This window comes from Schistocerca nitens, chromosome 2, assembly GCF_023898315.1.
Source record: "Schistocerca nitens isolate TAMUIC-IGC-003100 chromosome 2, iqSchNite1.1, whole genome shotgun sequence".
Lineage (NCBI taxonomy): Eukaryota > Metazoa > Arthropoda > Insecta > Orthoptera > Acrididae > Schistocerca > Schistocerca nitens.
The window spans coordinates 750,760,182-750,777,127 of record NC_064615.1 but is presented as its reverse complement, the minus strand read 5'-3'; the positions used below and the strand labels follow the sequence as shown (position 1 = coordinate 750,777,127).

The following is a 16,946-nucleotide window of genomic DNA, read 5'->3' as shown; positions in this document are numbered from 1 at the left end:
GACATTGCACGGGACACTTAAACTGCAAGTCAGTCACCGAGATGCTAAGTTAAACATGGAGGCTTTTTTGTATCCAATATTCGAATGTTCTATCGACTGAACTACATCACTTACGTACAAAGCTGTCTTATTGCTAAAAATGAGACGTACAGCAAATGATTTTTCCTTCACAGATTCCAGCACTGCCGTAGCATAATTCGTATTATGTTTGACGTAGTCTTTCTGTTTCAGTTTCAGCTTCAATTTGAGAACACGCCAAACAGTTGCTTGCAGAATTTACAACTCTCTGCTGCATTCCTACGTGTATTTCCGTGAACAATGTTCAACTAAATACGAACTCTCTCGACGTTTCATGCTGATAAGGTTGTTGATCGATACTATTCCCTTTACAAGAACATAATGTCTTCTCAATGGACCGAAGCCATTGGTAGATTTTGTCGGTATTTGCAGGTGTTTGACTGTATCGTTGATGAAGTCACCGCATAGTGAAGATAGAACAACAATTTTTAAATTCTAAACGTATAAAACATTCTGTACGAAGTCAGAATTTTTGCTAATAAGGCGGAACATTTCACTTGTTCATCACCACGTACGCTCCAGTTTCCCATTCACAGCACTTGCGAAATGATCAAAACATCAACCTTTCTGCTACATTCTCTGACTATTATCGATATGTTGCTACGCTTTAAAGTGCTGTAGCCGTTGATGAAGTCTCCTCGGGTTATCAGCCGAGTCAAGGCGTCGTTCCACAGAAGGACGCCTTGACTCCGTTGATAACTTGAAGAGTCTTAATCATTGAGAATCGCCGAGAAAGCCTAAATTCGCATACAGCTGCAGCCGTTTTCAACCACTATTTGCAGTTTGCATTTTCCTGTATTACACGATGGCGTGCTGAAATGTAATGCATCCCATTATTTTATCCTTTCTCAATATTGGCCTACGTATAACATAAAATGCTTATTACTCGGTCGACTTCCCCGCTTCGCTGACCCAAGATGCAACCTTCCGCCGCTAGAGGGCACTGAATTGTACAGCATAACATGGTGACGTAACGTATTTATGTCGATGCATGAAACAGGGTGCTGTAATCGAATTTGTAACCAAAGAGTTTGTTCATATCCTTCAACATAACAATGCCACACGAAACACGAGCGCTGTGGTATCTGCAACAATCTGACACATTGGGTTCACTGTCTCGACTATCTTCCGTATAGTCCCGCCCTGGTCGATTTTAATCTGTTTCCAAAACTTACAGAACACCTTCGAGGACTTCACTTTGATTTGATGAAGTGGTGCAAGCAGAGGTGAAGTGGTGGCTTCGTCAACAAACATTCCATTGTGAGGGTAGCAACAAGCAAGTCTGTCACCAGGGTGACTACGTTGAGAAACAAAAAGATAGACATGTAGACTAAAGATATAAAACGTTAATAAAGTTTGTTTTATTTAAAAAGCTTCAAGAGTTTTCTCCCACAAAATTAGTTGGTATTACTTTTCTGCTCGCCCTTGTAGTTAATCTCATTATTTAAGTAAATTGCGATGATAAAATATCGCTTTTAAATGATTCTTCGTGTACAGACTGTGTACTGGGAAAATAGTAAGAGAGGAGAGTAAATAGAAGGGCACATAACGTAAGCGTCAACATCTGCTCCTTGATAAACGCCTGTATCAGCTGTAGTGTGAAGGGAAGTGCGGCTGTTGGGAGACTCACCAGCGCGGAACTGTGCGTCGTCGCAGAGGAAGCGGAAGGTGTAGCGGGCGCCCTCCACCTGCTGCTCCACCAGACGGCGGCTGCTCACCGACGCGCACTGCAGGTACTCGTCCACGCAGCCCATGCCGGTCTGGAACGCGCTGTGGCAACCACAACACAGGCAACACGTAAAGTTTATTTGGCCAGGCGTGGCAAGTGACTCTACGTATGTCTAAAATATGATGAGCTTTATTAGGTTCAAATGGCTCTATAGGACATAACATCTCAGGTCATCAGTCCGCTAGACTTTGAATGACTTAAACCTAAGTGACATAACACCACACACATCACATGCCCGAGGCAGGATTCGAACCTGCAACCGTAGCAGCCGCGTGGTTCCGGACTGAAGTGCCTAGAACTGCTCGGCACAGCGGCCGGCTGAGCTTTATTAGAAACTACACAGGTGTGATATGTAGAAAACTTAATAATGGAATAAATAAATTACTCAATTACTGCCGGCCGGGGTGGCCGAGCGGTTCTAGACGCTACAGTCTGGAACCGTGCTACCGCTACGATCGCAGGTTCGAATCCTGCCTCGGGCATGAATGTATGTAATGTCCTTAGATTAGTTAGGTTTAAGTAGTTTTAAGTTCTAGGGGACTGATGACTTCAGAAGTTAAGTCCCAAAGTGCTCAGAGCCATTTGAACCATTTTCGCCCGCATCTCGTGGTCGTGCGGTAGCGTTCTCGCTTCCCACGCCCGGGTTCCCGGGTTCGATTCCCGGCGGGGTCAGGGATTTTCTCTGCCTCGTGATGGCTGGGTGTTGTGTGCTGTCCTTAGGTTAGTTAGGTTTAAGTAGTTCTAAGTTCTAGGGGACTGATGACCATAGATGTTAAGTCCCATAGTGCTCAGAGCCATTTGAACCATTTGAACCATTTTCGAACTCAATTACTTTTTTGTTGTTGTGCAGCTACTTTTTTGCATCCCTGCTACACTATGATATCCACGCCACTTGAGGAGCCAAAGTCCAATGCCGCAGCCTACTGATGAAGCAAGAAGTACAATGCAGCAACGACTACAGCCGTTATGAAACACAGAAAATGTATTCGCAGTCGCGAATACAGTCAACCTCCAACTGTAGAATGGAACGACGACACTGAAAATTTGTGCCGGGCTGGGACTCGAACCGAGGGATCCCGCTTGTCACGAGCGCTTGCCTTAAAACTTTATTTCAATTTTTTTCATTTTTTACGGGCATCTTTCCTCCTCTTGAACCCCTCCTTATGCTCACCATAAGCGCTTTTGTCGGTGTCCCTTCCTTTGTGACCATTGTTATCCTACTTCCATAACATAAGTGTCTTGAATGAAGTAAGTTAATGATCTCTTCATGAAATAAAGAATAATGTCTTCCTTATGCAGAACCAAGAATAAACACCTACTAGATGAGCAAAATGTGATGATAATACAAGAAAAAATCTCTTTGGTTTGAAAATAAAACAAGAGTTCTTCACAAAACAACTATATTTCTTGAAAACATAAATAAGTATACGTTCTAAACACCATCTTCTTCTTCTTCTTCTTTTATATTTTTTTTAACGGAGCGCATGAGAAAGAAACACGAAGAGGCTGTATATCCAGAGTCATCCGTGAATAAACATGCATAAGAAAAAAAATGTAGAAATGAAGAGAAATACGAAGTTAAAGAAACTATGAAGACTTGCATAGACAAGCTCTACATCTTCGCGCCAGCAGAACAACGTCCGCTTTATCGTTGCAAAGGGGAACGTGGGATCGTCCTGTGTTGACTGGTGCGTTTCTTCCAGATTTCGGATCCTGGACGGTTTAGCGAAAATACTCTGTAATCAGTTCGTGAAAGTGGTTCGATAGTCTCGATGTCAGCGCAGGGTGTGGTGTTGTACTCCGAGACGTGTCCAGAAGTCCGCCGGATCGATGATGCCGTCCTGGAAGAGGTAGTTGATCACCATGCCACTGATCCATGTGATGGCGCACCACTTAGATGATGGAATGTATCAGCACGATAGGAGAGACGTGATGTGCGGGCACTCGGAGGTAGAAAGCTATGATTTTCTGTACAGGGGTTCCGACAGCTGCTGCTGCCACCCACTCGAAACGGTGTAAATCCGTATCTTCGACATTGCACTCGAGGCAGAGAGGTGAATTCACCAGCGCGATACAATGCTGTTACTGTCTTGTAGTATATTTGTCGTTGCCGAGAAGGTACCATGTCGCAGTGCTAGTGGTGTGGTATGGTTGATGAATCTTTTTCCAAATTTGGGCGTGAAGTGCTTTAACGGGGTTTCGAAGTGGGTGCAGACGGAGAAGGCGGTAGATGTTGCGACTGGTCATCTTCTTGGTCCTGGGGAGCTCGGTGCATATTGTAATGGTACTTGAATTACGCAACCATTACGGCACCTCACCTGAACCTCTCGATACCAGCAGTATTCTACTGTGTTTCTGCAAAGTAGTTAACATTTTTCCGAGACAACATACAGATTTGATTTCATTAATGTAGAGGTATTTTGATAGATCGATATGTTTATATTGCAATGATATTATTCTTATGTGAGCTCTTTCTTTTTTCACTATGATCTTTGACGTACCTGTAACTCTGAAGTTTTGGGCGCGTAAGCAGTTTGTTAGAGACTTAGAGAGTCGGACCTTGAAAAGGTCAAGCCTTGGACTTTATGTTGGAAAGACGCATATTGTAGTCAGCTTATAAAATGTGAACTTTAACAGTGAGGAAGATGTTTTCAAGTGTGTTTTGTATTGTGAAGTGATGTTTTGTGTGTTACGCGATATAGCAAAAAAAGCAATAAAAAGGAAGTGTAACTTAAATTCGGAGTGTTGATTATTTTTTACATCACCATTGTGCTAACTTTCAAAGGTTTAATCTTCAAGAATGGTTTGTGAAGCACATCTATAAAACGTTTGAATATAGCAGAATAAAACCTAGGCCTCTTTGCATCCGAGCTTGGAATCATCACCACCTAGATTTTCGCCTGCCGGAGTGGCCGAGCGGTTCTAGGCGCTACAGTCTGGAACCGCGCGACCGCTACGGTCACAGGTTCGAATCCTGCTTCGGGCATGGATGTGTGTGATGTCCTTAGGTTAGTTAGGTTTAAGTAGTTCTAAGCTCTAGGGGACTGATGACCTCAGATGTTAAGTCCCATAGTGCTCAGAGCCATTCGAACCTAGATTTTCGGCGACTGAACCATGATTTTACAACGAGACCGGCGTGGGAAACTCGAAAAGATGAGTACTAGTTTATTTGTTATTACATGAAATGACTTTATTAACTGTGCTCTAATGACACCTGCCACATAATAACTGTGTTGTTGCCCGAAAATGCAGTATTTAGCAGCGTGAGCAACACAACAATCATTATTAAATTTTGACCTTTGTTGTGGTAGGGTAGTTAGAATATGTAACTGATTCGAAAAGGAAACTGCCAATGTGTGGGATATGTGCCAATGACGTTGGCGGGCGTCTCGATACAAGTGCGAACTCGGTGGTCAACATTCCAGTGAAAATAATATCTTTTCTTTCCCACAACCGGGGCATATTATTGGTGTAAAGTGCCGTGGTTGTAGCTTTCACGTTAACCAAATATAGGCCACCGTACCGCTTCGGTAAAGTTCGGTCATCAACTGGACTTCGAAGATGTCGCTGGAACATATAAAATACTCGAAAGCCTCCTATAGGCTGTCCACAACCATTTCAGTTATCCGTGAACGCTCCACGCCACACCTAAAGTCCCATACGTCGTCGCCCATGTGTCACTATCCTGCACTTGTACACTAGCTGTAATTCTCGTACCTGCATGCGTGTTCGAAGGAACGTTGCATCGTACTTGTTACAGACACAGCCACTACAGGATCGTACTGCCAAAACTAGGCTAATGACTTTCCATTAAATGTCTCCCCTGTATGGGAATTACAGTAGGTATACAAGTGACTTAAGGACAACAACTTATGAAACTTCGAGTCTGGCCTTCAAGCGTGCAGGGATAGCCAAAATGATTATGACGACCGCTCGCGGCAGGCGAGATATCCGGGTCGGAGTCCTGGCCCGACACAAATTTTAAATGTCGTCATTCCGTTCTGCAGTTGGAAGTTGACTGTATTCGCAACTGCGGATACATTCCATGTGTTGGTAAAGTGCCGCATCATGCCGTAATTCGCGTTCTCTGTGTGTGCAACAAACCATTCCCAGTTAGCGGGATTGTACAGCAACAATAGACCATAGCATCACAGTGATTAGGTGGGGCGTACGTTTCCATTGTGTCGCGTAGCGACATGGTACATATAACATGGCCACACTGATAATACTTTAAGTCTGGCTGTCTGCACAAACTGGTAACACCGTAGTCTGCAGCAGTTGCTGGAGAAAGTCTTGTCTTCTGTTCGAGCACATGGTATACTAGTAAACCGTGCGTCACCTGAATGCACTGAAGAAAATGTCTGTTTATTTCATGCATTATGTGACAGTGACGGTCTTACGTTAAATCTACAAAAAATACTATATAAAAACAAAAATCACAACGTATAGAAAATTAAATTTTAAATAGTTTCTTTCTCATGACTCGATCCAAGACAGCTCATACGGCCAAAAAGATGAGGGAAATTGCAAAACTGGGGTTTTCTTAAATAAGCATACTCCTATAGCTCTGATGGAAGAATGCTGAATGAGAAAGTTGTAGGGCTTAAAAACATATGTGGACTGATTTTTGTTTGCTTATTATGACTACCGATTACTTTATTTAGTTTCGAGGTCTATCGACAATTCCGTTTAAATTGGGTTCTCTTTAACTCGTTAACATTCACATTCTCATACTTTCTATTTACTGTAAGTATTTAAGTATAGACTGTACTAAGTCAAAATAATACCTGTTTGAAAAATGAAAAATATTAATTATTATTTTACATACATCGACATTTTGAAATAAAAAAGGCGCTCTCAATAATTGGCTAGATCTTCTCAGCTGATGACTCTGCAGTAACTATTTTGGGCTTATTTTCTTCGGGAAGAGTTGTGCTACCACGCTTTTAAATAATTAATTGTAAGGATAAAAAAATAATTTCGAAAAATTTGCGCTTTTGTTGGTCGTGTTTTTTTTTAAGTAGCAACATTTTTAGATAATGAAAATTCTTAACAAGTCGCTGACATTTTTTCGCGAATTAAAAAAAATCTAGTGAACGCAATTAACATTTTACACCGATGCGCATCATGGAAGTTAATACTGAATACTTATGTTCTCTGGAAAAAATTCTAGGATATGTTTAATTAACTTTTAGCATTAGCAACAGCGTAATAAAATGAAACATGTAAGCGCGCAGTGCGTCAGCTGCAGCGGGCTGCAGAGTGAAGGGAACTGGCGCGCGCTACACTGAAATGTAAAATATTAAAAGTAAATATTTCCGGTGCTGTTTTGCTTTTAAGGTGAAAATTACAATAACATTTGTTATTAACTCGTCAAAGTAGCCCAGAGTAAATACACTCCTGGAAATTGAAATAAGAACACCGTGAATTCATTGTCCCAGGAAGGGGAAACTTTATTGACGCATTCCTGGGGTCAGATACATCACATGATCACACTGACAGAACCACAGGCACATAGACACAGGCAACAGAGCATGCACAATGTCGGCACTAGTACAGTGTATATCCACCCTTCGCAGCAATGCAGGCTGCTATTCTCCCATGGAGACGATTGTAGAGATGCTGGATGTAGTCCTGTGGAACGGCTTGCCATGCCATTTCCACCTGGCGCCTCAGTTGGACCAGCGTTCGTGCTGGACGTGCAGACCGCGTGGGACGACGCTTCATCCAGTCCCAAACATGCTCAATGGGGTACAGATCCGGAGATCTTGCTGGCCAGGGTAGTTGACTTACACCTTCTAGAGCACGTTTGGTGGCACGGGATACATGCGGACGTGCCTTGTCCTGTTGGAACAGCAAGTTCCCTTGCCGGTCTAGGAATGGTAGAACGATGGGTTCGATGACGGTTTGGATGTACCGTGCACTATTCAGTGTCCCCTCGACGATCACCAGTGGTGTACGGCCAGTGTAGGAGATCGCTCCCCACACCATGATGCCGGGTGTTGGCCCTGTGTGCCTCGGTCGTATGCAGTCCTGATTGTGGCGCTCACCTGCACGGCGCCAAACACGCATACGACCATCATTGGCACCAAGGCAGAAGCGACTCTCATCGCTGAAGACGACACGTCTCCATTCGTCCCTCCATTCACGCCTGTCGCGACACCACTGGAGGCGGGCTGCACGATGTTGGGGCGTGAGCGGAAGACGGCCTAACGGTGTGCGGGACCGTAGCCCAGCTTCATGGAGACGGTTGCGAATGGTCCTCGCCGATACCCCAGGAGCAACAGTGTCCCTAATTTGCTGGGAAGTGGCGGTGCGGTCCCCTACGGCACTGCGTAGGATCCTACGGTCTTGGCGTGCATCCGTGCGTCGCTGCGGTCCGGTCCCAGGTCGACGGGCACGTGCACCTTCCGCCGACCACTGGCGACAACATCGATGTACTGTGGAGACCTCACGCCCCACGTGTTGATCAATTCGGCGGTACGTCCACCCGGCCTCCCGCATGCCCACTATACGCCCTCGCTCAAAGTCCGTCAACTGCACATACGGTTCACGTCCACGCCGTCGCGGCATGCTACCAGTGTTAAAGACTGCGATGGAGCTCCGTATGCCACGGCAAACTGGCTGACACTGACGGCAGCGGTGCACAAATGCTGCGCAGCTAGCGCCATTCGACGGCCAACACCGCGGTTCCTGGTGTGTCCGCTGTGCCGTGCGTGTGATCATTGCTTGTACAGCCCTTCCGCAGTGTCCGGAGCAAGTATGGTGGGTCTGACACACCGGTGTCAATGTGTTCTTTTTTCCATTTCCAGGAGTGTATAAAATGATTTTTGTATGAAGTTCAGAAACCGAGATATCGGAGACTATGAAAGCGTGGGCGATTTATAACCATTTTTCAGAGAGGGTGCGCTGATTCGTCCCCTCCCCGTCAACTACCCTTCCTCCTCCACACTCCGCCGCCCTCTACAGCTGACGCACTCTACGCTTGCACGCTTCACTTTATTCCTCAATTACTAATAACTGAAAATCAGTGAAACATATCCCAGTATCTTTTTATTGGATATTCAATATTAATTTCCATCAAGCACGTGGCAATAAAACGTTAATTGCATTCCCTATTTTTTTCGTGTCTGCTCCAAAAGTTCGTGTAATTCTTTTTTGTATTTATTTAATTCTTGAAAAAAGGTCGGCAACTTCTTTCTTTAAAAGTTATTTTCATAAACTAAAATTTGAGACAGTTAAAACAACATGACCATTAAAAGCGCAAGTTTCTCGAAGTCATTTTTCGATCCTTAAAATTAATAAAATCGTAAAAATTACTTAATTGTAGGATACGACAACTCTTTGCGAAGAAAATAAGTCTAAGACCCTTACTGAAAAGCTGTGCAGTGAGAAGATCTAGCCAATAATGCAGAGAGCCCTTTTATTCAGGAAGGCCATATACCTCGGAAAATATTTAACATTTTTTAAATTTTTAAATCAAGCACTTCTTTGACTTACCGCGGGCTATACATGCGGTAAATAGCAAGTATGAGAACATTAATTATTTAACGTGTTACATAGAACCCAACTTCTAACATTTCTTTCGATTATTCTCGAAAAAGCAGTCGACAGATCTTTTCAAATCCTACAGCTTTCTCGTTTAATATTTTTCGATTGGGACTAAAGTTTTCTTTGAGGAGAACTAGTTTTTTTTTGCAAATTTACGGATTTTGTTGGCCATGTTCGTCATGGAGTTTCATAAAAAAATTAAAACTTAATTTCCAAAAAGCTCAAATTTTTTGTTTTTTCATAATAATTTTTGTAATCACTACTCCACAATGTCTAGACTATTTGTGTAAATTTTTATAGCGTTTCTCGTCTGAACGCTGATATCTTGAGTGTAATGGTGGCATAGCTACAATGTATTTCAGTTTCTGACACATCGGTAATAACAGGTATGTCCAATAACATTTTTGAGAAAGATTTCTCGACGGTCTGTCTACCGTTGAATGCCACAAATACCAGAGGTCTCTGACACCCATTTGCTGGCACCTGGTAAAATCAGATATCGTTTTCCTTCTGAATAGTATTAAATGATTTAGTGATTTTGAGCGATGCTCCACAGAAAATGACTTAGATTTGCATTCCACGTTCGTTAGCTTCTGAGGCAGGCGACCCGTTTTAATGTGTTGACTATTGTATTACTCTAATATGCAAGAAGTATCACCCAAAACTAATTATATGTTTTGTGACATTGTCAGAATACCTCACTAAAATGTTTAACGTTAATAATAATGATTTACGTATTGTTTCTTTTCCTTTTAAATGATTTCTTTATGCAGTTTTTCGTCAGGAATTAGTATGTTTTCGTCAAACCACAGTTAGTAACAGTGGTGTAATGCTTTTTACTGTCATTGTTTGATTTTTTTAGCGTAAATGTATGCGATAAGTTATGTCATTACGTTGTAGTGCATGGTTTATACCAACACAGGCAGCGTGCACATTTTGAGGTCCACATATGTGTTCATGGAGATCTTGAAGCTGACCGAAAGTGAAAGTTAAGGATTTCAGCTAGACTTAAACCAACTTAATTGCCCATTTATGAAACTATACAAAGTGGTTCAAATGGCTCTGAGCACTATGGGACTCAACTGCTGAGGTCATTAGTCCCCTAGAACTTAGAACTACTTAAACCTAACTAACCTAAGGACATCACAAACATCCATGCCCGAGGCAGGATTCGAACCTGCGACCGTAGCGGTCTCGCGGTTCCAGACTGCAGCGCCTTTAACCGCACGGCCACTTCGGCCGGCTATACAAAGTGGAAAGAAGTTGCTAACTCTGGTGTAAGTAAACGTGCCTAATTGGTATTACATACATTTGGGTCAGTGGAACTACTGTATATTCACTTCATAACTATTCCATTGACAAATGGGTTCTACCCGACGAACAAGCCTCAAATTCGCATCGTTGACGGTAATGTCGAAGTACTTCAAAGACGTTCGTATAGTGAACCAGCAAGGTGTTCACTAAGCAGATGTCTATGACTACATTCACATAGTTTACTGAGTGGAGCTTGTGATAAAATTTAATGTATTAAAGTTACCTTAGCATTTTGTTAAACAATTTCTTCTAGCAACCTACAGCTCCATTCAACAAAAGGCAACATAAGAACCTAATATGCACTCGCCTGCAGTGACGTTCGAACTGACATTCATACCACCCTTACACCTCAAGATATGTGCGAAACCACTAACATCTTACCTACGGCCACGCCCTTTCAAGGCGATATTGCTCACTGAACCTTATAAAGTAACGTTATAGATAAGAACAGTTCTTCATTATGTGAAGTGGGACATTTCAGCAGTCGACGAATTAAATTTTATGTCTCAGTGACTCAACTTTTTGAGTGTTATGTAGCATGACGCATCGAAGTAGAAAGGAAATCCTAAGCTAATTTAGCAGAACAATTTAGGAACACACATGACAGTAAATTCACTATCGTATGATTGCCAAATAACGACAACCACGTTATACCTTAGCTGTGTTAGGGGTGGCTGTGTAACGGAAAGCTTGTGCTCGTCTTATATGGGCTGTGAGAAAAGAAGGCGCTAGCGCGTTTGACTTTTACGTAAAATCTTCTCCCGATAACTTCTAACGTTGCCCTTCAGGCTATCTAGTTATATGGCATTCCTGCGACATTCCACATTTTTAAGCTTTCCGGTGTCGATGTGTCTGTTAACGCCGGTGTTACGAAATTTCTGCCGCGCAGGATTAGCCGAGCGGTCTCAGGCGCTGCAGTCATGGACTGTGCGGCTGGTCACGGCGAAGGTTCGAGTCCTCCCTCGGGCATGGGTGGGTGTGTTTGTCTTTAGGATAATTTAGGTTAAGTAGTGTGTAAGCTTAGGGACTGATGACCTTAGCAGTTGAGTCCCATAAGATTTCACACACTTTTTTTTTTTTTGTTACGAAATTTCAGCAGGGTAGCAAAGTTATTGATATTAGTTTCCACTGATGCAGCGTACGGAATCTGAAACGTTGAAGTTTATAATATTCTATCAGGATTAAGATATTCCCAACATCCAAATGAATACAACAGATACTTTGAAAGTTTGAAGCGAAACTCATTGGTTTGGGATAAAAAGTAATTAGAAATGAACTTTGCCCCACATGTCACGAAACAGAAAGATATCTAACCCTTTGCATTTCTACTGTGTTTATGTGCAGTCTTGCGCTACACACTAATAGAATTTCACGACTACCATGAAAATGTAGAAGTATGTCGGTGACGATGTAGGCAAGAGGAAGTGCAGTTAACTAAATTTCGATGCCACACAGTCATCATTTGAGGATACAGAAGAGAATAAAATGAAAATTATGTTCATAACACAAAAACTAAGCTGTAGGAATGGACAATGTTCAATTCTATCCTTAACACGTTCTTCGCATTGAGATACTAACAAGCATTTTCTTTGCCTTGGTGATGTTGCCCTCTTGCTTGGTCCTTAAATGATGAAAATAATTCAAATACGTCTCACTGATGGTTTTTTGAGTGTTTCCCAAGACTTTTTTGAGTTTCGTCGCTTGGCAGTCGTGAAGCAGCCCTACTACATTGTGGCTAGAAGGCTTACGAAATGTATTAGAAATCGAGTGTCACAAGAGAAAGAAGTATTTCTTTGACCGGAATTTCCATGTTAGTTTACTTATCTCTGTAATTGAAAGCAAGATGAAACCCAAATTTACGAACATTCGAACAGCATCAGAACAAAATTAGATACATACAAACAGCAGCTGAACCAATGGTAAACTACATTCGTGGTCACAAATGAGTAACTAACTGTAGCAGTGACATAGTCCATAGTACATATTTCCTTGTTGAGTAATATGCTGCGACACGAATTTATCTGTCATCGTGGTGTTGATTCAGCGCAAATAGTTGCAGAGCTCTGCCTGCGTTACTGGCCTCCTGGTGTCTTTTTCTACTGGGATTTTCCTGCAGGCCTGACAAGAAGACGCCGAGGTAAATGTGTATATTTGTCGTGACGAAATATCCAACGTTCCTTTCTTCCATATTCACTGGTCATTTGCATCGGTATCAACTAAGAGCAGAGAAGCTGTTGCGAGTGAATTAATAACAACAATAATGGTAACAATAACAATTAATAATTAATTAATAATAATTAATAATTAATTAATAATGACTGAACTTTTTGGATTACAGAAGAAGTTGACGATTAAAAATAAAATTATGCTGATTGTTCATTTGGCGCAATGCAAAGGCTTTCTTAACATTTTGTTACTGAATTCCGTTCTCACTGCAGAGAGAAAAGAAGAAAAAAAACTCAAGCGATATGCATCAGTAGTCCAACGAAATCTGAACCAGCAACTCCCCTTGCCTTAGATCACGAGGCAAGCATGGCTCCACAGAGGAATCGTGACACAGCTTCGTTCAGCTCTCTGTCATTGCTCTGGTCGCACTTATTTTTTTGAAAACCTTTCGTAACATGAAATCAGAATCAGTAGAAATGTAATCATTTTCTTCATATCGAAAACTTAAATCTCGACCGCAAGATGTTGCACTCAGAAGACGTCCAGTTTACTAAAAGACGACGTGCGTATACATACTGCAACAGCTGAAATTGAAGATTTCCTCCAGGAACTGCCACAGTCTACACTGTTGCCATTTTGCGCACGTAGCCTTGTCAGCGTGGCCATGTTGCACGTCCCATGTCGCGCTCGGTGCAGACATACACCTTGCGGCAGCCGGGTACCGGTCGGGCTATATGTCAAAGGCTGAACATTGGCAATGGAAAAACACAACGATTTCACACACCTTGTCTTAGAACGCCAATCCTACACATCGAGATCGGCACCAGTGACTGTTGTAAACGTTTAGAAACCAATTAAAAGCTTATGGCAGCCTCAGACCCAACTCAACCGTACTACCTGTTCACTGGAGAAACGACGTGCAAAATATGTATAAAAATAAATGTGGATCAAGCTGAAATATCCATACTTATTTGGCCTCAAAATGAAAGTTGTTCTTCGTACTGAAGAGGAGTGCTGAATTATACCTGCTGTATGTTCCATGAATTGGTACTAACAAACCCGTGGCTTTCTTGAAATTTATAACCGTGCTACGCTATCCCGCTTATACCATGAATTAAGTCGTCTCACAAATACAGATCATGTCAGCCACCCTAAAACCAACAGTAATCCTTTCCAACTGCATCATTTTAGAACTACCCTGCAATACCATTCATTCCTTTTCTTTGAACAATCATTGCCCAGACTGCGCGGAATGGCCAAGAGAGGTATTACAACCGCTAAAGTATAGGACTTGCATGAATGGCAACATGAATCACCAGATGCACGGTCAGTTTTGCAGTCAGGGACCACGGATAGCCACGGGAGTGCTCCTGCTGTCTTATAACATGGTACCCAGCCCATAACTTCAGGCGTAGGTCCAGTCACGCGGACCAGTTGGTTGCAGGTACTGGAGTGCCCTTCTTCTAACGAATACACGGCCATCACTGACACGAAGGCTGAATCAGCTTTCATAAGAAAAGACAACAGACTCCACCAGTTATTCCAGTGAACCCTCACTTGACATAACTGATGTGAATGGTAGTGATCTAGAGTCAGTGAAATGTACGCTATAGGACGTCTGGCTCGGAGGTTCCTGGAAGTAAATAATTTGTAACAGTTTGTTGTGTCAGTATGGTGCCAAATGCTGCTCATATTGCTGCTGAAGATGTAGTACGATGCGCCAGACCGTAGGCAGAACACGATGGCCTTCCATCTCGGAAGTGGTCTTCCGAAGCCTGGTCTCCTTGCGAATGAACATTCCCATGATCACCGCTGCCAGCAGGCATGTGTAGTGGATACTTTCCTACGAAGTCTTTGAGCAGTATCGCAGAAGAAACATTCAATTTCTTGTTGCCCTGTTACACGATCTTGTTCTGACCCAGTGAGGTCTTTGTCGCCATAAGGCATTTTTGACAAACATCAACTAACCATGTCCAACCTCAAAGGTGACTAACGCTCACGACCGTTACAGTGCGTATTTAAAGCAAACCTGATTTGCTACTAGCGCCACTCTTACGCGACTGGTGCGAAATTTAGGTACATATAAATTTAGGTACATATAAATTTAGGTACATATAATCGTTCATATGTAGAAACACGTCTATCAACTTTTGTTTATGCCGACCAATTCCTTGTCCTTCTTGGTGACCCTATATTTTCCGTCAGTGTGTACAGTGACGACGCGTTGCGACGCAATTCTGAGTATTGGACACTATGATCATTTTCAAACAACGGATCGTATTCAACCCTCAGGCCGTTTCTCCCTTCGGGCGAGACGTAGCCACTCGGTACCACAACCCGGAATCAATAAAAATTTGTATCCCTCGGGAACGAATTGCAGAGAGGAAAGGCATGACTCATACAACGTTTATACAACGCAGCTATTGAAACCTTTGCGTAGACTGATAATTCTGGTTGGAGAAGACGGTCAAACCTCAGGTTACAATTATTCGGAGCAGCAGCTACACGCAATAGCAGCGGAAGTGCCTTTCGTTGGCGAATGAAAACGATACCGTACTTTACACTGTATCGTAGTGACTAGCCGTCTTGATAGATTCTACATAAAAACATCGTTCAGTGTGCTATGTGGCCAATCAAGCTTTCAGATTACACCGCGTTTCATTAATCTGTAAAATACTTGCCTCATGATGGATGTAGGAATGTTGAATCCCTCCAGCACAAACGGACGTTGAGGTCGAGTAAGCCTCTGAAGCGAGACCGAAATTTCAGTCAGGCATATTTTTCTGGATCAGACAAAGTAAGGTGAACCTATGCAGTCAAGCTAGCTAGATAAAGTGAGATGAACATTATTTTCTGGCGCAGCCGCAACGCTGTTCTGGACCAATAGGTTGCCTCCAAAATATCGCGGCAGACTAACGGATCAAAGCAAAGATTACGAATATAGTACGCTAAACGTCCGCCGGCCTCAAAGTTCGTGTATGAGACTTTGCTGGTCACATTCATTTTCCACATGATCCAAGTATCGCGGCGGGCGGGATAACAAGGACACCAAATACAGCAAGTAGGCTGATGTAGAAGCTTCCCCTGCGGATTACGAAACGGCTTTGTATTCGAAAATGAAAGAAGACATAGAAGTCGCAAAGATCGAAACATAGCTTGGAGCAGTTCATAAATTCACAAGAATACCGACAGAACCATGACCGTGATATTCAAAAAGAGGAACGGCACTCTATTTTAATAAGGGCACTGCGGCGCAAATCTCAGAAAGCTCACGGCTAATGTTGTCTGTCACTCTTGGTTTTAATTTCACCGAAAGCTGTTTACCCTTTCCTATGTCACGAGCCAGTCCTTCCTACCATCATTTCGCTTCTGATTTCTTAACATTTTTAATGCAGCAAACTCGCATTGGTTTCTCCGCGTTTTTATTTATTTCAATTCTATGTGATTTGTATTGCTGTATTTTTGGCTTTCACTGAATACTTTTCTGCTTCTTTCTTTCGTTGTCCAAGTTTTCTTAGCAGTTACCTTCCTTATGGCTAAGTTTGTCTGTCCATTATCAGTGACTGCCCTTTTAAAGATGTCCACTTTTCTTCCTTATCACAGCCTACACATCCTTAGAAAACTTCAAACGCTTTTCATCATTCGTCAGTACTTTCGTATCCAGCTTCCTGCCACGTTGATTCATTTAGACGATTATGTTACACTTCAGCCTACTTTTCACCACCAGTACATTGTGAACAGAGTCTAGACCTGCTCTTGAGTACATCTTACAATGCACCATCCGTTTCCGGAATCTTTGTCCGATCATTATGTAATCCAGCTCGCACCTACCAGCGACCCGTGGCTTTTTCGAGATATGCTTCCTTTGCTTCTGATTCTCGAACACAGTACTCGCTAGTACTACTCTCCTGGAAATGGAAAAAAGAACACATTGACACCGGTGTGTCCGGACACTGCGAGAGGGCTGTACAAGCAATGATCACACGCACGGCACAGCGGACACACCAGGAACCGCGGTGTTGGCCGTCGAATGGCGCTAGCTGCGCAGCATTTGTGCACCGCCGCCGTCAGTGTCAGCCAGTTTGCCGTGGCATACGGAGCTCCATCG

At 42.9% G+C, this 16,946-nt stretch overlaps 1 protein-coding gene across 1 annotated transcript in view; it reads right to left on the bottom strand.

The window, feature by feature from the left end:
* Positions 1–16,946, bottom strand: part of LOC126234604 (uncharacterized) — an 85,550-nt gene that overhangs the window by 31,222 nt on the left and 37,382 nt on the right. The window contains exon 3 of the mRNA XM_049943328.1: positions 1,709–1,848. Within this exon, the coding sequence (XP_049799285.1) occupies positions 1,709–1,848 (140 nt within the window). The remainder of the gene's footprint in view (positions 1–1,708; positions 1,849–16,946) is intronic.